General features: G+C 45.9%; 2 protein-coding genes across 4 annotated transcripts in view; one reads left to right on the forward strand and one right to left on the reverse strand.

Annotated features, from left to right (window-relative positions):
* ZNFX1 (zinc finger NFX1-type containing 1) overlaps positions 1–3313 on the reverse strand; it is a 75375-nt gene extending 72062 nt beyond the window's left edge. The window contains exons 1-2 of one of the 2 annotated variants that reach the window (XM_077251650.1): positions 3288–3313; positions 2121–2259 (exon numbers count right to left, since the gene is read on the reverse strand). The gene's annotated coding sequence lies outside the window, so the exon portion shown is untranslated. The remainder of the gene's footprint in view (positions 1–2120; positions 2260–3287) is intronic. The other variant, XM_077251649.1, reaches the window with a different exon arrangement.
* An 801-nt stretch (positions 3314–4114) lies between these two features.
* DDX27 (DEAD-box helicase 27) overlaps positions 4115–24620 on the forward strand; it is a 31444-nt gene continuing 10938 nt past the window's right edge. Inside the window, exons 1-15 of one of the 2 annotated variants that reach the window (XM_077251652.1) lie at positions 4115–4368; positions 5746–5880; positions 5974–6033; positions 6107–6245; positions 6323–6366; positions 7043–7126; positions 9055–9160; positions 9782–9955; positions 18550–18700; positions 19427–19526; positions 20502–20643; positions 20977–21130; positions 21209–21290; positions 22193–22370; positions 22464–22570. In XM_077251652.1, coding sequence (XP_077107767.1) covers positions 4279–4368; positions 5746–5880; positions 5974–6033; positions 6107–6245; positions 6323–6366; positions 7043–7126; positions 9055–9160; positions 9782–9955; positions 18550–18700; positions 19427–19526; positions 20502–20643; positions 20977–21130; positions 21209–21290; positions 22193–22370; positions 22464–22570 — 1746 coding nt within the window. In that variant the 5' untranslated portion in view covers positions 4115–4278. Of the gene's footprint in view, positions 4369–5742; positions 5881–5973; positions 6034–6106; positions 6246–6322; positions 6367–7042; positions 7127–9054; positions 9161–9781; positions 9956–18549; positions 18701–19426; positions 19527–20501; positions 20644–20976; positions 21131–21208; positions 21291–22192; positions 22371–22463; positions 22571–24620 lie in introns of both variants that reach the window. The other variant, XM_077251653.1, reaches the window with a different exon arrangement.

Here is a 24620-nt window from a genome sequence, read left to right on the forward strand (position 1 = left end):
TGGACACACTGGTGGTAATATGCTGGACACACTGGGGCAATGCTGGACACACTGGTGGTAATATGCTGGACACACTGGGGCAGATTGCTGGACACACTGGGGCAGATTGCTGGACACACTGGGGGCAATATGCTGGAATCAGACACTGGGGCAGATTGCTGGAGACACTGTCTGGGGGCAACGCTGGACACACTGGGGCAATATGCTGGACATACTGGGGCAGATTGCTGGACACACTGGGGGCAGGACTGGAGGCTTGGGCAGAATGTAGACACTCGGCATGATTGGAGACATGGGGCAGAATGAAATACATGGGGCAGGATTGGATCATGGGGCAGGAGAATACGATGGAGACAGATGGGGAGATCATATGGTGTAGAATGGATACTCATGATTGCAGGATGGGAGAACATATGGCTGGAGCCAGGGATGAGACACACGGGGCCAGGGTGGGGAATATTATTACCATAGGGGCTAATTAAGGGATATTATTACTGCAGTGATGTATTTATTTTATTTTTTGAGTATACTGTTTTAAATGGGGGGGGGGGCGGTCATGTTACTGTGCAGAGTGACACTATGTCGCCTTTTTTTCTCCATATGGTGTAATGTAGAAGTTGTGAAAAATTAAGTAATGTGTTCTGCAAGCAGAGCTCGAGATAACTGTGTTATTTCCTGCAGATACGAGTCCTGGCTGGAAGAAATGATGGCGGTCTGTGCTGGATGAAAGATGAAGGACTTCACCTAGAGACGTCACTGGTGAGTCAGTGTTACCTATACACTGACACTATACACTGTATACTATATACAGAGCTCCTGTGTACAATGTCACCAGTGATCACTTGTATTACCAATACACTACCGTATATACAGAGCTCCTGTGTATAATGTCACCAGTGATCTCTGTATTACCTCTACACAGACACTGCATACTAAGTACAGATCTCCTGTGAATACTGGCACTTATGGTGATAGTATTGTTTTGGGTTTTTTTTAATTACTGATCAGTATTGTAGTATTCAGTCACTATGTGGTGGTAATATGTGGTCTTGACATGGCGCGGTGGTATTTGTTCCTTGTATGTGATATTATTGATCAAAATATACCTAAATTGTATTGCAGATTTTAACAAATATTTAATAGGTTACAGTAGAGCCCGGCCATTTTTCTGGAATAATCTGGTTCGGGTATCACATGACCCCGTCACATGACCGGGGGGGGGGGGGGGGTACAGTGTCTGAACAGCTTGGGGCCCTGGCTGCCCTTAATCCACCCCTGATCCCAGGAGTCACGCCCATTCAGCATGGTTTGTGTCAAGGAAATTCTCCTTGAAAAATTTTTTCCTGTCAAACGCATGCGCCCAAAAAACGTGAATGCATGCAAATGTTGTTTTTTCCCATCACGTGTAAGCTGATGTGGATAAAAAACGCTGCGTAATCATGCGTTTGCAGACAATACGGTGCGGACTCAACCGCAACTGTGAACCTAGCCTTAGTGAGCTCATTCTGTGGGTCCGGTAGGCAGGGGCGTAGCTAGAGCTTTTGCCGCCCGGGGCTGTTCCCGAGTTTGGCGCCCCCCCCCCCCCCAAGACGAGCTCCTCGCCCTTAAGCTCCCAATGTTCAGTGAAAAACTGAGAGAAGCAGAAGAGAAGCTCGTTGTTACAGGACCATGAGTATGAAAATCGCATATGAGTGACGTGTCCATGTGTCGACGACTGGAACCTGCAGAGCTGAATCCTGACATCGCAGCTTCTGAATTCTCACAACTAATGCACTGCACACTTTTAGGATTCTCCCTGGCCGGTGGACAGTCATGTCAGCACAAGCATGCGATTTGTATACTTCTGACCACATTCCGACTAGACGTGCCCGGCCTCGCTCAGTTCATTTTCATAGAGTGAGGCCACACATGTCTAGTCAGCACGTGGCCGCATGTATGTAAATCGCCAGCACCAGAGAATCCTGACAGTGTGCAGGGCGCACTGTGAGAACTCAGAAGTCTGCAGTCACAAAGAATGACTGCAGACTCATCACAAACCAGGACATCCCCTTTAATGCTCCTAACATAAATAAAAACATGAGAGTTAGTCAGTATCACAAATAACATTTACATCCAGGTACCTGATAGATGGCGTCGTCTCTGGAGTCGTTCTCCTTTTCTTCATCTTATCCAGACCCCATGATGAGTTTTCTCATCCACAGCCGTCTCTGCAGACTTCCATCTTCTCTGTTCTTTTGCAGAAAATCTCCACATGACGCCCTTAAAGATACAAGTGTCATTATAATGCTCCTGAATTAAAAATTTCCCCTCACTATATTGTCTGCACAAAATATGACCCCCACACTGTCCCTCTTATGGTACACGCTCTTTACACGGACCTCCCCTTTCCATACTGGCCCCCTCTTCACACTGTCCTCTCACACTGTGTCCCCCCTATAGGGCCCAGTATTTATACTGTACTCTCTCATCACACTCCCCCTCCTTGGTATACTGTCCCCTCCTTGCTGTGCCCTTACACTGTCCTCCATGCTACGCATGCACACATCCCAACACCCTCACTCCCCGTACTCTGTCCACATACGTTTTTCACATCGCTACTCATACTGTGTCCGCATACATTCCCCCGTTTGACCCCAAGCTGTCTGCACCCATCCCCCATACTGTTTCCTCATATATGCCCCTCATCTCCCCCTTTGCTCTTCATTTTGTGTCCTCAGATCTCCCCCACACATTAAATCCCCCCATTCCCATGACAAATCTCCCCCCACACACATTCAATCCCCCATCTCCACTCACATTAAATCTCCCCCCACAATAAATCCCCCCATCTCCACTCACAGTAAATCCCCAATCCAATATATCCCACTATCCCCACTCACATTAAATCCCCCCCAGTCACAGTAAATCCCCCCCACAATATATCCCCCCATCCCCACTCACATTAAATCCCCCCCACAATATATGCCCCCATCCCCACTCACAGTAAATCCCCCCCACAATATATGCCCCCCATCCCCTCACAGTAAATCCCCCCCACAATATATGCCCCCATCCCCACTCACAGTAAATCCCCCCCACAATATATGCCCCCATCCCCACTCACAGTAAATCCCCCCCCCCACAATATATGCCCCCCATCCACTCACAGTAAATCCTCCCCCCACAATATATGCCCCCCATCCACTCACAGTAAATCCCCCCCCCCCACAATGTATGCCCCCCCATTCCCACTTACAGTAAATCCCCCCCTGCACCTTCGGTGTCTTCAGCTCCACTGGAGCACTTACCACCGCTCTGCATCTCCTGCTCTGCCGCGCAGGTGAGTGACGTCAGCAGCGTGATCACATGACCTGATCACGCTGCTGGTGTCGCTCTGACCCGGCAGTCAGAGCTTCAATTGTACTCGCATCTCAGATACGAGTACAATTGAACACTGGGAGGGAGCCGGCGCGCTGCAGCTTCTCTGTGCCGGCTGTCAGCTTGACAGTCGGCACAGAGAACAGCTGACTCCCAGTGCGGGGGGGGGGGTGGCAGAATGCAGCCGCCGGGGGAGACACTGCGGACCGCCGCTTTAGGCGGCCCGACTGCGCCCCCCTAGATACGCCACTGACTCACCCCCACATTGTGCCGCCCCCCCGCACTGTGCCGCCCGGGGCGGCCCGCCCCCCCCCCTTCCTACGCCACTGCCGGTAGGGCATGTAACTCTTGGGGTGCAGTCAGACGGCCATATACACCAGTCCGCAATGCACGGACGGCCGGAGGGTCTCCTGACCTGAGGGGACAAGTCAGGAGCGCCGCTGCCGGCCAGTCCGGATTATATGGCGGTCTTTCTCCGAGATCCTCTCAGCTGATTTATAAGCTCAATGTGCAGAGAAACAAAAAGCCTGTAACAGCCAAACGCTGCAAAATCTGTACTGAAACCCAATGACAAAAATGATTTTTTACCTCAGTGCACGCATTCGAGTATAACTAACCCCAAGGGTGGACATCCCCTTTATCTGCATTATGAAATATTCCTTCCACCCCTGTCTCTGCACATTGTCTCTGCACATGACACTGATAATGAGCTGCTCGGACAGCCGTGCACACACAACCTCCCTGGCCGCGCACTTCACTACACTGTCACTGGGGGGCGGCCACGTACTTGCGGAAGAGGCGGGTGTTGGCGCACAAGCACTTCCGGGTCACGTGGTCGGCACACACGTGTGTAGTCCTGGGCTGAGCAGGTCGCTGCCGGCATACAGTGCTGTACGGTCGCGCTCTGCACACGGCGGGAACATGTGGACCGATCTGGATCTGATTGGAACCATAAGGGATGACGATGATGTCCCGGAGGAGGCGGAGTCTGAGGAGGAGGACGAGGTAGCAGTTTCTCACTGAGGACATGCCCACATATAACCCTAAGGGAACTACACATCCCAGCACATTGTTTGGCCTCTCTCCAGCTCAGTCTGCCACTGAACCGCTGCAGCACAGGGCACTGGCCATCTCCTTAAAGGGCTTTTCCCACTTTCAGGTTCCTCCTATTAATCAGATGTGACTCGCCTCTTCCGATTCTGGCGCTGTCCCCTCACCACCCCTGCTGTCCCCTCACCACCCCTGCAGTCCCCTCACCACCCCTGCAGTCCGTGTGTGTGGGCTGCAGCCAATCTCTTAGTTCTGCCGCTCCGCAGTGTGCTGAGCTCAGTGATTGGCTGCAGTGTTGATGTGCGCTGTAGTCGTCTGCCGCCAGTACACATGGACCGGGGGAGGGTAGGACCCTAGTAACCATATTTGTTGGTAGAATTGGCTGCCAGCGTTTGCCGACCACCTTTATGGCAGTGTGAAAATCTGAGGAATGGGTAAATATTGAAGCCGGGCATGTAGGGTCCTGTGAGCGGGCGGATAATGAGCCCTCCCAGTGATGGCCCGTGTCTGTGGTGTTACTGACTGGGCACAATCACTTCCCACTGTAGACCCCAGGAACTGGAAACCAGTGCTGGATCAGGGAAGGTTGTGGGGCTTGTTAATCTACTAAGGGCCCGCTAAGAAACCTGAGCGATAACAGTCAAAAAAGAACAGTGCTTTGCATCATTTCCCGTTTAATGTATCGGGCCCTTTGTGTATTGCTTTCTTCTGGTCGCAGAGATCTATGATTTGGTTCTGTACCTGTACGTCCATCTCAGGATCAGGACAGGTGGACACAGTGTGGGGGTAAAACCGTCAATTGTCCCCATGCAGGGGCTGCACGCAAAAATGTTTATTGCCTCTGATCACAGTTTACAATGGGCTTAGAAGGCTCAGAAATAATATCACTTTACTATTATTAATTATAATTCTAAACATGTAATGTCAATATATAATATAAATATTATTATTTTTCATTCTTTATTCTTCTGCTCTCAGAATAATTAGAAAGGAGGCCGGATTGGGAAGTGTTTTAATACATGGACCGTGCTGGAGTTCTGCCTTAACTTTAAGAGCCAAGCTGAAGGGGACACAGTGTGATCAGTCCTATTTGGACAGCTCCGTCCTTATGCCTTACCAGGGCATACAAGTGTCATGGACGGTGGTCCTGTGCATGGGAATCCCCTCTGAGCCAGCTAGCTGACTTAGGGGGACTCCATGTATCACATGTTGGCTTTGTTCCCATGTAGGACAAATGAGGTGATAGTGCTGGAGAAAGTTTCTATCGGTTGTTTTTCCGGGGTACTGGGATTAATATCCCCCTTTTAAGCCATTATCTATATGTTTGTATCACAGGAGCAGCCTATAGTCCTTGGCAAGAAGAAGCAGAGCAAATGCAATGAAGACTTCAATGCAGACTTTTTCTTTGGTGAGCGGGATGGCCAGGCTGATGACAGCTGGGTGATGGATGATGTTATGAAACAGCTGAAGAAGGTGAGGCCCAACTATACACATAACATAGATGGAATGCGAGGAAGTCTTTGTGTATTGATCAGAATACTCCTTTATCACTTCTTCTGTCCTCAGAGAGTTGCCACCAGTCTGGATGAAAAGATCGAGACCGTTAGAAAGAGGAGGAAGAACCCGGTAAGTAATCCACCAGAGAATGTTTCTCCAAACCTCCTGGTGGGAAAACTAAATCTTCCCCATTGAAACACAGGAGAAAAATGAGAAGATTCTTGACAAGGCAGAGACTGAAGAAGTGAAGAGCGAGGATGAAGAGGAGAAGGAGTCTTCAGAAAACGAGGAGAGTCCAGAAGAGTTCTCCTCCTCAGAAGAGGCCGTGCTGACAAAAGCTGGTGAGATGCTGCTCCACTATATGTCACTGCTGTTCCTATGCTCTAATATGTTTTACCTCCCTATTCTTGACTTGTAGACACACTGAGAGTAAAGGAGAAGAAGAAGAAGAAAACTGCAGGGGTAAGACATCCTTAAAGACACTGGGGCAGATTTAGGCAACCAAAAACTAGACCTTGTTGAAGATGGACCACATTGATCACGCCTTCTCTGATAGATGTGGTGCATGTTAGATATTCTGCTATTTCTTGGTTAGCTTCCATACATGACAGTACTTTGCGCTGCAATTTTGGTGCACGTGGGCACTTTTTAGGCCAGGCATCCTTTCCTCTAAGCTTTAACCCTTTTATAGACGTTGTCGTCTTATAGGACCACTGCGGCCATTTTTGTTGTCTCTTCTGCTAACCATCATGAGTGATGTGTAGAAAATGTAATCAACGTCATCCGCTATTTCCATCACCGCTGGGGTCCTCTCTGGGATCGCATGACCACGGGTGTGACCTGCCGTCTTACACAGCATCTTCTGTGTGGACCAGAGGACACGTTCTCAATGTGATTCTATGAGACTCTGAACAAGTCTCTCCGTGATACCGGATGGGTAATGGAAATGGCAGATGACGGGGACCGGTAAGTATTTGAATACACTCGGTATACTTACTCATGATTGGTGACAGGGGACCAATAAAAGACACAACACATCCCTGGAGTGCTCCTTTCAACACACTGATTAGTTTTCATTTACTTGTATTTTTGTGCATGGTTTTTATTGACGTGTCTGAATTCTGTCTCTCTTTTCTAGAATTCTTCATTTTTTGAAGATGCTTCTCAGTATGATGAAAATCTAACATTTCAAGACATGAATCTGTCCCGACCTCTACTGAAGGTACTGAAATATCTTCAAAGATGGTAAAGATATATTCAATATTGGATGTAACCTTGTAAAATCCCTTAGAGGGGATAACTTTCCGACCACTAACGCCCCCACCAGTCCCTAGAACCTGGGCTTGGACGAGCCCTGTGTGAATGGAGCAGAGTTCGATGATGTGAACTGCCGCCCAGCTGCTCTTCGGCCAGGCGCATGATCACCCACCACATTTTTTATTATTATTTATCTATATAGCACTATTAATTCCATGGTGCTGTACATGGACCCTGATTTTTTTTTTTTGGGATCGGTACAGGTGCCAGCAGTCAGACCTCCAGGGATCGGGAAGTCTTTCTCTATCCCATGGATAGGGGATAACATGGAAACTTGACACTATCCTTTTAATAGACTTGCCTATCTGGGACCTTTAGGACAAAGCAAGCCTTTTGATGTCCTTTTGTTTTCTTTTTTTTTTTTTTACATTATCATATCCCAAGAGAAATTTATTTATTTATTTTTTTAAATCATCGTACTTGTATGAGGGCTTGTTTTTTAGTTTCGTTTTTATCCCTGGGTGAGCTGTATTTGTAAGTGGCAGAGCTTTCAAGGATCTACATTTACTTACGTTTTTATTAACTCTTTATGGGGTGGAGTAAAAACAACCCCAGCACTTTTTTTTTTTTTTTTTTTTAAATCAGGGATTTCAACTGAAATACACAGAGGGCCAAATTAAAGGCTTGGACAAAATCACAAGCCCCCCCCCCCCCCCCTCCCTTGATATTTATTTAAAAAAAAGTCTACAATTAAGGACGTTTTTCCATATCAAACATACCAATGAACTTTTTCTTATGGAAACAAACTTAAAGGGAACCTGTCACCACGTTTTTGGAAGATGGGATAAAAATAGCGTTAAATAGGGGCAGAGGTGGGCGTTACATTAGTGTGTGTGTTATGCGTTTATTACCCACCTAAGTTGCCGAAATAACTTTGCAAAGTCTCCGTTTTCGCCTGTCAATCAGGCTGGTCAGGTCACATGGGCGTGGTGTCTTCACCCAGATTTGGCGTAGTTTTCCGTTGGTGGCGTAGTGGTGTGCGCATGCCCAAAGTCCGGAATCCTCTTCCAGGGGATTTAAAATAGCGCGGTGTTCGTTATTGCATTGGTGATCGGTGGGCGCGGCCATCTTCCTTTGGCCGCGCATGCGCAGAAGCGGCGCTCTGCTGGCCGCGGCTTCAGGAAAATGGCCGCGGGATGCCGCGCGTGCGCAGATGGATATCGCGGCGGCCATTTTCCTGAAGCCGCGGCCAGCAGAGCGCCGCTTCTGCGCACGCGCGGCCAAAGGAAGATGGCCGCGCCCACCGATCACCAATGCAATAACGAACACCGCGCTATTTTAAATCCCCTGGAAGAGGATTCCGGACTTTGGGCATGCGCACACCACTACGCCACCAACGGAAAACTACGCCAAATCTGGGGGAAGACAACGCCCATGCGACCTGACCAGCCTGATTGACAGGCGAAAACGGAGACTTTGCAAAGTTATTTCGGCAACTTAGGTGGGTAATAAACGCATAACACACACACTAATGTAACGCCCACCTCTGCCCCTATTTAACGCTATTTTTATCCCATCTTCCAAAAACGTGGTGACAGGTTCCCTTTAAAGGGGTTGTCCCACGGTCGTAGTACATTTTCATTAATAGATCTTATAATAAAGAGAACTAAAAAGCATATGGCCTAACTTAAATATGTAATGACAAGGGATAAAAAAGCTTGAATAACACAGATAATAAAGTGTGATCCAAACACAGCATGATACCTCCACATGCACTGTATGATGACCCTACTAGAACCACCTCCCTCAATTGTGCAAAAATTGATAATCTGTAAGCCCTTCTGTCCTGCTAAATGGATGCAGCTGTAATTGTTGGCATTTTGCATTGTGCAGGCAATCTCGGCAATGAGTTTCACGCAACCAACCCCAATCCAGAAGGCCTGCATCCCTGTGGGGCTGTTGGGAAGAGACATCTGTGCCTGTGCTGCTACCGGGACAGGTAAGCCGATGACTTTGCGTTCGACCATGTGGTCATCCTCCGCTGTAATGGGCTCATGTATGTATGATGGCACATCATCCAAATAAGAGGCAGATCACACACGTGACCTTGCACAACATAGTTTTGAAATTGAGTTTTCCTGGTTCAGAATGTTGATGGTATATTCTTAAGCCATCGAGATCCGCTTGAGGATGACTTTTGGCACCTTGCCTTACAGTTTGGCTGGGTGTTACAGCGTTATCCCATACACTTCAGTGGTACAGCACTTCAATAATCAGCACAGCCGCTACTAATTAGGAGGCAAGCTGTGCCCCAGCCCCAAACAGCTGCTAGGCAGTGGTGATTGGCTTAAGATCTTCACCCATCAGGTATTGATTACTAATGCTTATCTTCAGGATAGACCTAAAAATAAATTTGCTCCAATTTTGCTGCCTCCTGAAGTAAGCCTTTTAATAATTGTAGACTATGGAATTGTTAATTATGCAATTGCCCCATATTGTCATGTTTCTTGCATAACTACACATATTGCACTACATTACCCTGTATGGTGCATAACGGTGTAGGGGCACAAGTGGCATACTCATGGTCCTGCCTCTGATCCTCTTTTGTTCTCTTTTGTAGGGAAGACTGCTGCCTTTATGCTTCCCGTCCTGGAGCGTCTGATCTACAAACCACAAGAGGCTCTTGTAACCCGCGTTCTGGTTTTGGTTCCTACCCGTGAGCTTGGCATCCAGGTTCATGCAGTCACCAGGCAGCTTGCCCAGTTCACCACTGTTACATGCTGTCTGACTGTGGGTAAGTGCATGTAGCAGTCACTAGGGAGAGTAATGGTTGATTACCTGTTAAGTTCGCGTCGGGGTGAAATCATAGGAGTTTATAGTCAAATTCATACCTTCATACTTTTTAGGCCCAGTTGCGTAATTGTATAGATTTATAGAGCAGCACGGTGGCTCAGTGGTTAGCACTGCAGCCTTGCAGTTCTGGAGTCCTAGGTTCAAATCCCACCAAGGACAACATCTGCAAGGAGCTTGTATGTTCTCCCGTGTTTGCGTTGGTTTCCTCCGGGTTCTCCCGGTTTCCTCCCGCACTCCAAAGACATACTGATTGGGGCTCACAATCTATGTTGCCTATGGGGACAGTGATGATGATACATGTAGAGCAGTGTGAAAGTAGTGTTGCTATATGAGTAAAATAAATACATATGGAAGCTCTTTTAACTTCATAATTTATAGGGTTGCTGCCAACCACCACTAGGGGGCGCTAATTGCATTTAGGTTTATACACTAGTATTTAAGCGTTGACACATTTAAAGTCAATGTATTATTAAAACAGCATTACTTTTAATAACATTTCAATTCTTGACTTTTTTTTTTTTTAATTACCGTATATACTCGAGTATAAGCCGAGAATTTCAGCCCATTTTTTTAGGCTGAAATTTCCCCTCTCAGCTTATACTCAAGTCATACCCAGGGGGTCAGCAGGGAAGGGGGAGCTGCACCTGTCTAATAATACTCACCTGCTGCTGGCGCGGTCCCTGGACATCCCCGCTTCTCCGGGTGCCGGCAGCTTCTTCCTGTAGGGGTGGAGCCTCATATTCATTACTGTAATGAGCGGTACCATGTGACCGCTCAATACAGGAAGAAGCTGCCAGCGCAGGAGAACCAGGGACCTGCAGGGACCGTGCCAGGAGCAGGTGAGTATAATACAGTGCGCGATATTCACCTGCTCCCCTTTCCACCGACGGCCGCCGCTGCGTCTTTCCCGTCCTCTGCATTGACGCAGGTCAGAGGGCGCGGTGACGCGATTAGTGTGCGCGCCGCCCTCTGCCTGAACAGTCCGTGCAAAGGACAGGGAAGACACAGCGGTGGAACGTGGACCAGTGAATATAGCAAGTGCTGGGGGCCTGCTAGGTGAGTATGTAAATTTTTTATTTTTTTTAATTGCAGCAACATCATATGGGGCAAATGTCTGTATGGAGCATCTTATGGGGCCATGTGCAGCGTTATATGGGGGCAAATATCTCTATGGAGCATCTTATGGGGCCATAATCAGCATTTGTGGAGCATTATACGGGGCAAATGTCTATGGAGCATCTTATGGGGCCCTTATTAACCTTTATGCAGTACTGTATGGGGCAAATGTGTCTATGGAGCATCTTATGGGGCCATTATTAACCTTTGTGCAGCATTATATGGGGCATATTTTAATATGGAGCATCTTATGGGGCCCATCATGAACTGTATGGAGCATTATATGGGGCTCCTGATTCAATATGGATATTCAAAAACACTTAACCTACTGATATCTCAATTAATTTTACTTTTATTGGTATCTATTTTTATTTTTGAAATTTACCGGTAGCTGCTGCATTTTCCACCCTAGGCTTATACTCGAGTTATTGTTTTCCCAGTTTTTTGTGGCAAAATTAGGGGGGTCGGCTTATACTAAAGTATATACGGTATTTAATTTTTAATGGTATGCAAAATGAAAAATTCTTTTAAATTAAGTTTTGATATTTTCAAGTTTTAAACACTAGAGGGAGCAGCTCCTGACATTTGCCATGAAAACTTAGTGTACGGCTGGCTCACATTGTGGCTGCCGTAAAAGTGACCAAGATCTTAATGTGTGTGACATCACTCTTGTCCCTTCTGGGTGTGTGTGGAAAAGGATAAAGGAGGATAAGGTTTAGCATCACTGTGCAGGGACATTTTGTTGGTGTCTGCAATGTGATACTGAGATGTGCACAGTATCACAGAGGATGGCTGGCAGTGCTGATTTTGGCTTTTCTACTAGCTGAAGTGAGAACTGAAATGCCGCTCCTTTCCCACCGTGTAATAAAACATGCAGCAAATAAATGCAAATCCCAAAGACAGCATGAGAGCTCACTGTGATTATAGATATAAGGTTTACCTCCGGTCACTGGTGTTAGCGGATGAGACTACTGCTCCCATCAGCCAGCGCTGTAAATAAATAATTAACAAAAAAAAACTGGCATGGGTTCCCTTGTATTTTTGATAACCAGCCAGCCAAAACTCACATCTGGGGGCTGCAATCCTCAGCTGTCAGCTTCAGCAAGGCTGGTTATCAAAGAAAAAGAGGGGTCCCCACTGAGTATTTTTTAATTATTTTAATAAATAATTTTAAAAAACTGTTGGATCCGCCCATTTTTAACAATCAGCCAAGCTAAAGCAGACAGCTGGGGGTTGGTACTCTGTCTGGTAAGGGGCCATGGATTTTGCTCCCCCTCTCCCCACCTAAAAATAGCAGCCCGCAGGCGCCCAGAAAACAATGTGCCAATTCTGCTGCTTTGCCCGGCTCTTCCCACTTGTCCTGTAGTGGTGGAAAGTGAGGTTCGTGTTTGTGGTGTTGATGTCACCTTTGTATTGCCCAGTGACATCAAGCCCACGGATTACTAATGAAGAGACGTCTATATAAGGCATCTATCCATTACTAATCCTATAGTTATATGGTAAATAAAGCCACAGCCAGAACAAAGCCCTTTATTTGAAATAAAACAAAACACTTTTTTATTTAAAAATAATAAACACAAGTGAGTATAACACCTAATTCCACCAAAGCCGTTATCTCCTGTAATAAAATAAAAATGTTATTTCAAATGAAAGACTTTATTCTGGCTGTGTCTTTATTTACCATGTAACTCTAGGATTAGTAATGGAGAGGTGTCTAATAGACGCCTCTCCATTAGTAATCCGTGGGCTTGATGTCACCGGACAATACAAAGGTGACATCAACCCCACCAATGTGAACCCCACTTGACACCGCTACAGGGAAAGTGGGAAGAGCCAGGCAAAGTGCCAGAATTGGAGCATCATATAGATGTGCCTTTTCTGGGCGGCTGCAGGCTGATATTTTTAGGCTGGGGGGGGGGAATTTCCATGGCCCCTTACCAGCCTGAGAATACCAGCCCCCCAACTGTCTGCTTTAGTTTGGCTTGTTGTCAAAAATGGTGGGGACCCCACGTCCGTGGTTTAAAAATTATTTATATATATATATATATATATATATATATATATATATATATATATATATATATATATATATATATATATATATATATATATATATATATATATATATATATATATATATATTATGTATAATTTTAAAAATTTGGTGTGCGAACCCCTCTATTCTTGATAACCAGCCTTGCTGACAGCTGAGGATTGCAGCCCCCATCTGTGAGCTTTGCCTTGCTGGTTATATATGCAGGGGAATCCACATGTTTGTTTGTTTTTATTTTATTAATGTAGAGCGCAGGTGCCGGCTGATGAATACTCCCATCAGCATCTCCTGCTCTCGCTGTTATTAGCGGCAGCAGGCGTTGGCTGATGGGAGCAGTGGTCCCATCAGCCAACACAGTGACCGGAGGTAAACTTTATACCTCCAATCACAGCTGCGGGCTCACGCTGTCATTTGACAGCGTAGGAACCATGGCTGTCTGACCCGCGGTGGTGATATTACCGCTGATCAGAAGCCGTGTTTGCCGCGCTGTCATGCACTTGACAGCACGACAAACATACGGTGTTCAGGGGCTGAACCCGTACAGTAACACTGACTTCCTGGTGAAGTCCGTGTTCGGTGTCCGTGCCTGAACAGTAGGTGTTCGGCACGGACGCCGAACTTTACTGTTCGTGTTCGCCCATCTCTAGTCACAACCTCTCAGTGGAAGTTCTTCGTTTTGACTCATAGACTTTCATTGAGTAGTGACCTTCTCGCTCCAGCAAATACTGGAGCAATTTGGCAAGTCACAAACTGTTGGAAACTGACCAGAACGTCACCTAACAGAAGAAAGTTTTGGCCGGTAAGTATAAGATTAGGGTCAGGGAGCTTAGATTAGTGTTACTATTACAACAGTAAACTTTAAAAAATAAAAATACCACTGGAGTGGTGGGTACATATGATCTGCTTGCTTCTTTTATGGAGTTGGGTGAACAAAAAGACACAATTCTGGCACTTTGATAATATTTCTGTTTATGGCATTTACCGTAAGTGTCAAAATACATTGCGTTCAACTTCACTCTACAGAGATCAGTCAAAGTGACAGTCCTCTCTTTTGATGCCTGAATGGGGCTTTACGCTGACGTAGAAGAATTCAGTCCGTGTGCAGAGTTCTGCAGCATGACAATTGTACTGCTGTGTTGTGAACACTGCATTGGTGAGAACAGGCTGGCCAGTCTTACATTGTACTAATACAAGGTTACTGACCTGTTCTCACCACTGGAAGAAGTCACTGCAGTCCTATTCTCACCGCTCAGAGCAAAGGGTAATGTCTTACAGCTGAGAAAACGGCTCAGTAGCCTGGCATTAGTAGTACACTACCGGGCTTTCTGACCAGCCGTAAGTAGTACACTACCGGGCTTTCTGACCAGGCGTTAGTAGTACACTACCGGGCTTTCTGACCAGCCGTAAGTAGTACACTACCGGGCTTTCTGACCAGGCGTTAGTAGTACACTACCGGGCTTTCTGACCAGCTGTAAGTAGTACACTACCGGGCTTTCTGACCAGCTGTAAGTAGTACACTATCGGGCTTTCTGACCAGGTGTTAGTAGTACACTACCGGGCTTTCTGACCAGCTGTAAGTAGTACACTACCGGGCTTTCTGACTAGGTGTTAGTAGTACACTACCGGGCTTTCTGACTAGGCGTTAGTAGTCAGGGTGGATTGATTTAAATCACGCCGATTTAAATCATGATTTAAATCACGATTTAAATCAAAAGATTTTTTTCTATTTAAATCGGATCGATTTAAATCATGATTTTAATCATGATTTAAATCACTGATTTAAATCAAAAGGTTTTTTTTAATATAAATCACGATTAAAATGAGAAGTGAGAGCAGTGCGCCCATAGTTACACGGACGAAACTAGGGGCAACGATCTAACGCCAGGGTGAGGGGGGGACCCCAAAGTAAGTAAAAATCTTTTTTGTTTTACTATATGGCAATAGGTAGGTGTTTAACCCCTTAGTGACGGAGCCAAATTTTTGAAATCTGACCAGTGTCACTTTATGTGGTAATAACTCTGCAACGCTTCAACAAATCCCAGTGATTTTGAGATTGTTTTTTCGTGACACGTTATACTTTATGATAATGGTAAATTTAGGTCAATATGTTTTGTGTTTATTTATAAAAAATATCAAAAATTTGAGAAAAAAGTTAAAAAATTATCAATTTTCTAAATTTGAATGATTATTTCTTTAATTCAGATGGTCATACCACAGCAAACCATTAGTAAATAACATTTCCCACATGTCGGCTTTACATCAGCACCATTTGAAAAATGTTATTTTGTTTTGTTAGCATTTTAGGAGGTTTAATAATGTAGCAGCAATTTTTCATTTTTTCTAGGAAATTTACAAAATTTATTTTTTTAGTGACTTATCCATGTTTGAAGTGACTTTAGGGGTCCTATGTATTGGGAAACCCCCAAACGTGATACCATTTTAAAAACAGCACCCCTAGACATATTGAAATCTGCAGTCAAATAGTTTATTAACCCTTCAGGTACTTTACAGGAATTAATGCAAAGTGGTATGACAGAAATGAAAATGTGTATTTTTACCACCTAAAATGCCTCTAACTTCTGAACAGATTACTAGAGCTGTCAGACTCTAAAGCCGCTATTTGGTTGTGAAGTGCCATCGCAAACATCAGGACCACACAATCCTGATCTGAGGGCCCCAGTTTGGATAAAGAGGAAGCCCCCACACTCTGTTAACCATTTATAATGATGTAGTCACTATTGACAGCAGCATATAAGGGGTTAAACAGATATGTACGGTGACAACACTGATCGTGGCTGATATAGCAAGTTGTCAGCTATAGTGCACAGTCAACAGCTGCTGGATCGTCACCTGTATGGGGAGGCTATTCTCTTATATCTAAGGTCAGTTAAAAGACGTATTGGCTGTCATTAAGGGGTTAAAAGCAGCATGTCTTAATTGTATAAACTATTAATAGCCTCCACATTTTGTTCATACTGCCCCTTTAATTCCACACTTCTAGCTTGGTTTCACTTTTGGTTTAGTTTCTTTTTCCATTCAGTTGACATGCCCAAACTTGTTGGATAGTCAGCATCCTACAGAAACCTCTGGAAGAGCATGGCATTGTGAATGTTACACATATACAGCCTTTATTCTACTGAGTTAAACAACTCAGCTTTATCTCATGATGGAAGAACCTTTGGATGGTAAAATATTTTCCTCAAAAAGCAGTTTATTGAAAAAAATCCGATTTAAATCAAAAAAATCCGATTTAAATCAAAAAAATCCGATTTTTTTGATTTTTTTAAAAAAACATTGATTTTTATCCACCCTGGTAGTACACTACCGGGCTTTCTGACCAGGCGTTAGTAGTACACTACTGGGCTTTCTGACCAGCTGTAAGTAGTATACTACCGGGCTTTCTGACTAGGCCTTAGTAGTACACTACCGGGCTTTCTGACCAGGCGTTGGTAGTACACTACCGGGCTTTCTGACCAGCTGTAAGTGGTACACTACCGGGCTTTCTGACCAGGTGTTAGTAGTACACTACCGGGCTTTCTGACCAGCTGTAAGTAGTACACTACCGGGCTTTCTGACCAGGCGTTAGTAGTACACTACCGGGCTTTCTGACCAGGTGTTAGTAGTACACTACTGGGCTTTCTGACCAGGCGTTAGTAGTACACTACCTGGCTTTCTGACCAGGTGTTAGTAGTACACTACCGGGCTTTCTGACCAGGCGTTGGTAGTACACTACCGGGCTTTCTGACCAGGCGTTAGTAGTACTCTACCGGGCTTTCTGACCAGGCGTTAGTAGTACACTACCGGGCTTTCTGACCAGGCGTTAGTAGTACACTACCGGGCTTTCTGACCAGGCGTTAGTAGTACACTACTGGGCTTTCTGACCAGGTGTTTGTAGTACACTACTGGGCTTTCTGACCAGGCGTTAGTAGTACACTACCGGGCTTTCTGACCAGGTGTTAGTAGTACACTACCGGGCTTTCTGACCAGGCGTTAGTAGTACACTACCGGGCTTTCTGACCAGGTGTTAGTAGTACACTACCGGGCTTTCTGACCAGGTCTTAGTAGTACACTACCGGGCTTTCTGACCAGGTGTTAGTAGTACACTACTGGGCTTTCTGACCAGGTGTTAGTAGGACACTACCGGGCTTTCTGACCAGGTGTTAGTAGTACACTCCTGGGCTTTCTGACTAGGTGTTAGTAGTACACTACCGGGCTTTCTGACCAGGTGTTAGTAGTACACTACCGGGCTTTCTGACCAGCTGTAAGTAGTACACTACCGGGCTTTCTGACCAGGTGTTAGTAGTACACTACCGGGCTTTCTGACCAGCTGTAAGTAGTACACTACCGGGCTTTCTGACTAGGCTTTAGTAGTACACTACTGGGCTTTCTGACCAGGTGTTAGTAGTACACTACCGGGCTTTCTGACCAGGCGTTAGTAGTACACTACCGGGCTCTCTGACCAGGTGTTAGTAGTACACTACCGGGCTTTCTGACCAGGTGTTAGTAGTACACTACCGGGCTTTCTGACCAGGCGTTAGTAGTACACTACCGGGCTTTCTGACCAGGCGTTAGTAGTACACTACCGGGCTTTCTGACCAGCTGTAAGTAGTACACTACCGGGCTTTCTGACTAGGCCTTAGTAGTACACTACCGGGCTTTCTGACCAGGCGTTAGTAGTACACTACCGGGCTTTCTGACCAGGCGTTAGTAGTACACTACCGGGCTTTCTGACCAGCTGTAAGTAGTACACTACCGGGCTTTCTGACCAGGCGTTAGTAGTACACTACCGGGCTTTCTGACCAGGCGTTAGTAGTACACTACTGGGCTTTCTGACCAGGCGTTGGTAGTACACTACCGGGCTTTCTGACCAGGCGTTAGTAGTACACTACCGGGCTTTCTGACCAGCTGTAAGTAGTACACTACCGGGCCTTCTGACTAGGCCTTAGTAGTACACTACCGGGCTTTCTGACCAGGCGTTAGTAGTACACTACCGGGCTTTCTGACCAGGCGTTAGTAGTACACTACCGGGCTTTCTGACCAGGCGTTAGTAGTACACTACCGGGCTTTCTGACCAGGTGTTAGTAGTACACTACCGGGCTTTCTGACCAGGTGTTAGTAGTACACTACCGGGCTGTCTGACCAGGTGTTAGTAGTACACTACCGGGCTTTCTGACCACCACTTTTCATATCTCCTGTCTCTGCTCACCATTGATCACTGCAAACATTGGTGAGGGGTGACAGAGTGAAATTGTATTTCAGCACATAGCAGAAGACCATTTTGTTTTATCTATTTATTGGACTCTCCATATGTTTTGACTTTTATTGTTACTTTTTTTTTACACAAAGGTCCATGTCTGTTCTTTCAGGTGGTCTGGATGTCAAATCTCAGGAGGCAGCGTTACGAGCTGGGCCTGATATTCTTATTGCTACCCCTGGAAGACTTATTGACCATCTTCACAACTGCCCCTCATTCAGCCTCGATGCTGTTGAAGTTCTGATTCTGGATGAGGCTGATCGGTAAATTTTCAGTTTTAAAAAGTCAGATACAAGGGCCAGGGCATTTCCACATAGACCTACAAAGGCTTATGGGTTCCAACCGCATATGAAGTACACCCTGTCACCACGGCCATACAGACACCCAGTACTGCAGTTTTGCCAGTGCCATACTTGAGATACTACTATAAAGAAGCTCCAAACCAGTTTGGCACTTTTGAGATTTCGTGGGCATAAATAGACATGACCTAATAGATGCTTAAAAAGAATTGCTAATTCATCTGACAGCAGCAGTGTTAGAGGGCAGAGACCCTGATTGCAGCGATGAATCCCTTACTGTTTTGCTTACTGTAGTTTTGATAAAACACCATATTTCCAGTAGAAGATGATCCCTAGAGGCCTAGTGAACCTGTTGCCATGTACTCCTCCATATTCATGAGTGCTGTATACCTGACCTCCATCACTGGCACTTTTCTGCCTATTCATAGTGTATACGAAAAGCTGTGAATCAGTGGTGTGGGCGAGGTAATACAGTCCTCATCATTGAGAAGACTAGCAGAGCTAAGGCAGGATATTATCAAAACTATAGCAAGATGCCCAGTAAGTGATACATCACTGGAATATAAATCTCTGCCCCTAGTTTATGCTGTGCTTACCATGGTGTCCAGTTCCATTTAGGAACCAGAGTACAGCGTTTGTAGAATATTTCTTCTACCACTATTGTGCTCACTAACTATCCATCTTGTTTAGGATGCTGGATGAGTATTTCGAAGAACAGATGAAGGAGATCATCAGACTCTGCTCCCATCAGCGACAGACTTTGCTTTTCTCAGCAACTATGTCTGAGGAGGTAACGCTATAACTACATTTTTTAATATTCAGTTTTATCCACTGGGCGCTGTTTTCTGCATGTTTTTTAGGCTACGTGCACAAAAAAGTATTTTAGGCAATGACTCGGTCTGTCAATATGTCTCAGTATATGCCTGCCACTTCGTATGACACATCAGAAAATATGCAACTGAGCCAGACTGCAGAAGTCAGGTATTTTATAACTCCTGCATCTTGCTATCCTCTTTTTATATTCTGACAAGCAGCAAGTGCCGGTTGCCGGCTGCTGCCTGGTTGCCGGCTGCTGCCTGGTTGCCGGCCGCTGCCTGGTTGCCGGCCGCTGCCAAAGCAAATTGATTTCTTCAAAACTTATATAAAAAAAAAAAAAAAAATGTCAGATCCTTTGGCTCTGTCACTAATCTGTGGTTGCTGGACAGGAGTCCTGAGAAGCTCCTCCTGGTATCCATGGCTTTTCTTTTATACTTAACTGGTCTGGCGCAATGTTATCGTTTCGGCATGACACACAGGTAACATAGCAGGAGGCCGGCTAATCAAAAGAAGAGCTGTTGACTTAGGGAGTCAGTATGAGGTTCTTAGGTCTCACATCCAGGGGACCACAGGTTACTGACAATGATGATGGACCGGGCTCTACAAATCAATTTGCACCAATTCTATCAGACACCTCTGGTGCCTTTATTTTGAGGGAAGAAACATTAGGATCACAGTGAAAATAGCATTTTATTCCTCCATAGTAATTGTCTATATCTGAGTCTCCATAACTTGAAATGGCAGAGTTTACATGTTTTTCAATAGACCAAGGCATATAAGTCTCATGTTGGGCTAGTTGTAGCCCTCGAATGTGAAACTCCTTGCAGATGAGTCTTTGATTATATACGTGAATGTCAGATTATTGTCCCTTTTTGTTTTTTGAGGGAAGCGGGCATGGAATTATCTATAGGGTCTTTCAAGTCAATTGTAATACTTTGATCTCCTACAGGTGCAAGATTTGGCCTCTGTGTCCTTGAAAAACCCTGTGCGTATCTTTGTAAACAGTAACACTGATGTGGCTCCTTTCCTACGTCAAGAATTTGTAAGGATCCGGCCAAATCGGGAGGGTGACCGGGAAGCCATCGCTTGCGGTGAGTCTACAGTCATTCCTTTTAAAAGGGATCCAATTTTCTCTTTTGCCACGCCTGATTTAGTAAATTCTTGTGTTCTCTATAAAATAATACTGGAGTATATTTTCTGTGATCTATGCCCTGTGGCTTCCTCGCACATTCCTCCTGGAAATGCACGAATATATTGACCACTGGACATAACTGTTCTTCTTGTAAGTAAGTAGTGGCCCTGCGCCGTATGAAGCCTGGTCCATGGTCTTGAGACCACATCTCTGTGCTTGTCTTGTTCAGCCCCTTCTCTACTCAATGATTGTGTTGCTGACCATGGAGCTGACGTCTTTCTTTCTGTTGCAGCACTCCTCACCCGCACGTTTCAGGACCACGTCATGCTCTTCACTCAGACAAAGAAACAAGCGCATCGTATGCATATCCTCTTGGGGCTGATGGGGGTACGAGTTGGAGAACTTCATGGAAACCTCTCCCAGACCCAGCGTTTAGAGGCCCTTCGGTAAAGACCTCTCTAGAGTCCTGTGGAAAGAGCTGAGTATCTGTGATGTATTTCTAATCACTGTTCCCTTGTTTTCAGCCGATTTAAAGATGAACAGATAGACATTTTGGTTGCTACAGACGTGGCCGCCCGAGGGTTAGATATTCACGGTGTAAAGACGGTGAGTAATAAGAGAGAGAATAGGATATAATAGTTAAGTAATGGTCAAGGTGGTAAAGTCGGCTGACCTTGAATATTAAATTAACAAATTGGTGTTGCTGAGGTCCTATTTACATTGTAGAGGCATTCCCTTCTTATGTTATTGTAGAAATATGCAATCGTGTTAAAGGTGCCATTGAATTTATCTGTATCTGTTACTGACCTACAAGTAGTACAGGTTCTCTTGCCTCCTCACAGACTACACAGCGCAGCGCTCGCTTTCTCAAAATTGCTGCTCGTGGAGGGGCATGTGACCAGAAAGGTCCATCCGCCGCCTCCAGTTGGAAAACGCTGCACATTGGGAATACTAGCTTGGGATTTCCTGGCATCGGGATACCCTTCAGGATTTATGTAAAATCTGCTCAGAAAAAAAATGCAACAATCTGCATCATGTGTACAGGCCTTTTCAATTCAAGGTGACTGATGGCCAGGTCTGGAAGAAGGCAGCTGTGAATGTGCAGAGGGTCTCTAGTTAGGACAGAAGTACATTGGGGACGGTGCGGCTACCAGCCACATAACTATGGCAGGGTTAGTTTGTATACCAGATGTCTGTAGGCAATGCCCATCTCTTCAAGTGTTGGAGACCACAAGTCTCAGCATGCCATGAGACTGTAAATCTTGCAAGGCATGATGAAGAGCATTTTTTAGGTCACTTTTGCATACAATAAAATGCTATGAACCACATTGTAATAGTTCCATGTCTGGGGGGGGGGGGTCATGTAAGCTGGCTGGGTGGAGGATGTGGGTCATAACTAGCTCATGGGTTTTAGTACAGGAGATGTCGCAGTAAGGTTTCTTTATTGATTTAATATGTATGAAAAGATCTGATTTTATGAAGACATATTTGTGGCCATCTTCCTGCAGGTGATAAACCTCACCATGCCTGCCACAGTGAAACATTACGTGCACAGAGTCGGCCGTACTGCACGTGCCGGTAAAGCCGGTCGCTCGGTGTCACTTGTTGGAGAAGAAGAACGGAAGATTTTGAAAGAAATTGTTAAAAAAGCTCAAGCTCCAGTAAAGGCGAGGATTCTTCCACAAGGTAGGAGGCTGTCCTGTGGTTAGATGGAAGGTAATTAAATGAGAAAGAACTTCTATTTTGATTTGGCTTCATTGCAACCTTTCTTTTATTCAGATGTCATTTCTAAATTTCGAGACAAGATTACGAAGCTGGAAAAAGAGATCTACGCTGTACTACAGCTGGAGCGAGAGGAAAAGGAGATGCAGAAATCAGAAGCTCAGGTAGGAGAAACTAAGAAAAGGTATCTCCAGGCTGGCTTACAGGAGAAGATCTAACTGGGTTTGTTTCCATTTTACCTTGTCATACCTCATGTGTTGTTCCTACCCTGACGAGGGCAGTATCCAAGTTTAGCACTGCCTAAAAAATACCCCTAAGAAAATATCGCCCTCCCTACTCGTTTCTGCCTTTGAACAGAGGATTGATGTACACTATTCTCATGTCTGCCCAGAGGTGTGCACCGTTTGTTCCTGGTATCCCCCAAATGCTCCTCCACTCGTCTCCTGAACTCTCTAATTGTTCTACCCACATAAGCCTGACCACAACTGCAGGTGGCCTTGTAGGTGATGCCTTTAGTTTTACAGTTGATAAAATCTTTCACCCGTTACTCCACTAGTAATATCATTGCGCAAATTTGTGCCTGTTTGGATGGAATCACAGGCCACACATGATCATGAAGGTTTTACCAGTAGCTACGTGTTGGTCATTGGTGGTGGTGAAGTGGCTATGCACTACACGGTCACCTATGGATCGACTCTTATGGTAATCATGGGGGAGGCTCCGACAACCTTAGTAACATCTTCATAGATTTTGAATATACTCCAATGTTTGTTGAGGATCTCCCTCACCAATGGTGCTCCATTGTCAAAGTAGCTATAAGGCAGATAGGTTTATCCTTAGTAACTGTTTTTTCTCAAGGTACCAAATAGCTGTCTTAATGAGTAGTGGAAGGCCTCCCTCAGCACCTGGTCAGGGTAACCCCTAGTCAAAAATCTCTCTTGAGATCATCACTTATTGATGAAACCTATTTTTTCCTTCGCCTCATTGGGGGACCCAGACCATGGGTGTTATTCTGCTAACACTAAGTGATGCAAAAAAAGTTAGCTCCTCCTCTGCAGTATACACCCTCGTGCTGGCTCCCAGGGAACCAGTTCTTCTTAGTACATGGGTCTGGTCTTCAGACCAAAAACTCTTTATTTTAATTTTACATTTTTGATTTTACTTTTTCCAAGAGGATGAAGGGGCAACAGATCCTTTCAAGGCTCTGATCTCCCCGAACCATCAACAGGCGAGCACGGAGAGTGTCGGCTCCCCGTATCCTCTCCTGCGACGTGCCACTCCTGAGCTGATTTTAGGGGCGACGGGCCCCTTAAAAAAAGGGCACCGATTTCCCCACACCCTTATCGGACGAACACATGGAGCTTGACATTCAGCCATGTCCCATCCTAGAGGATTTAACCCCTTGGATGTACAGTGGCCCCCTTTTGGCATCCAAGCAGCCCCCACTGCACCACCGCTGTTAAAGCAGGTGGTACAAGGAGGCGGACGGTCCCTCTCCACCTCCCTATTAAAGGGTTGGTGGATTGAGGGTTGCCCCTTTATCCCTGCACTGTCCAAGACCAGCAGAAGGACCTGCATCATAGAGCTGGCTTAACTGCCACCCAGCAGCTTCTCCGGGTAAGTGCTGGGGCTGGAGGGCTCCATAAAGGTGGTCTGGGGCAGCGCTGGATAAGGGGGCCCATCCTGGCGGCGGGGGGCCCTACAGCAGTTCCACGGTCATCTGGCGGGTCGCCCCATCCGATTTCCGATGATCTCTGCAGGGCACATGCCAGGAGTAGGAAACTGGGTGGCACACTTCCTCAGCCATCAGGGTCTCGCCTCAGGCGAGTGAGAACTTCATCCAGGAGTCTTCCAACAGATCTGCCTTCGCTAGGGAACTCCGATGAAGATCTGACAGCGTCCAGACTGAGCACCAAAATACTCGAGTTCTGACCCAGGCAGGACTCTCACAACAAGTTGTGAGCAACTAGTGCTGTAAGCCTGCCTCGGTACGCATTTTGCTTGGGGCTGGAATCACGGATACCTCCGCCTTTTTTCCTTCAAATCAATCAGGATTCAGGCCTGGCGCTCACTTCGCTGAAAGTCCAGATTTTGGCCTGAGGGAGTTACTCATGTGGTACTTCCCTATCACATACCGCTAGATCTTTGGGCCCTTAATTGGTCCTGGGGGTCTTACAGGATACTCCTTTTGATCCAGACTGACTTTACGGTTAT

Source organism: Ranitomeya variabilis, chromosome 4, assembly GCF_051348905.1.
Source record: "Ranitomeya variabilis isolate aRanVar5 chromosome 4, aRanVar5.hap1, whole genome shotgun sequence".
Taxonomy (NCBI): Eukaryota; Metazoa; Chordata; class Amphibia; order Anura; family Dendrobatidae; genus Ranitomeya; species Ranitomeya variabilis.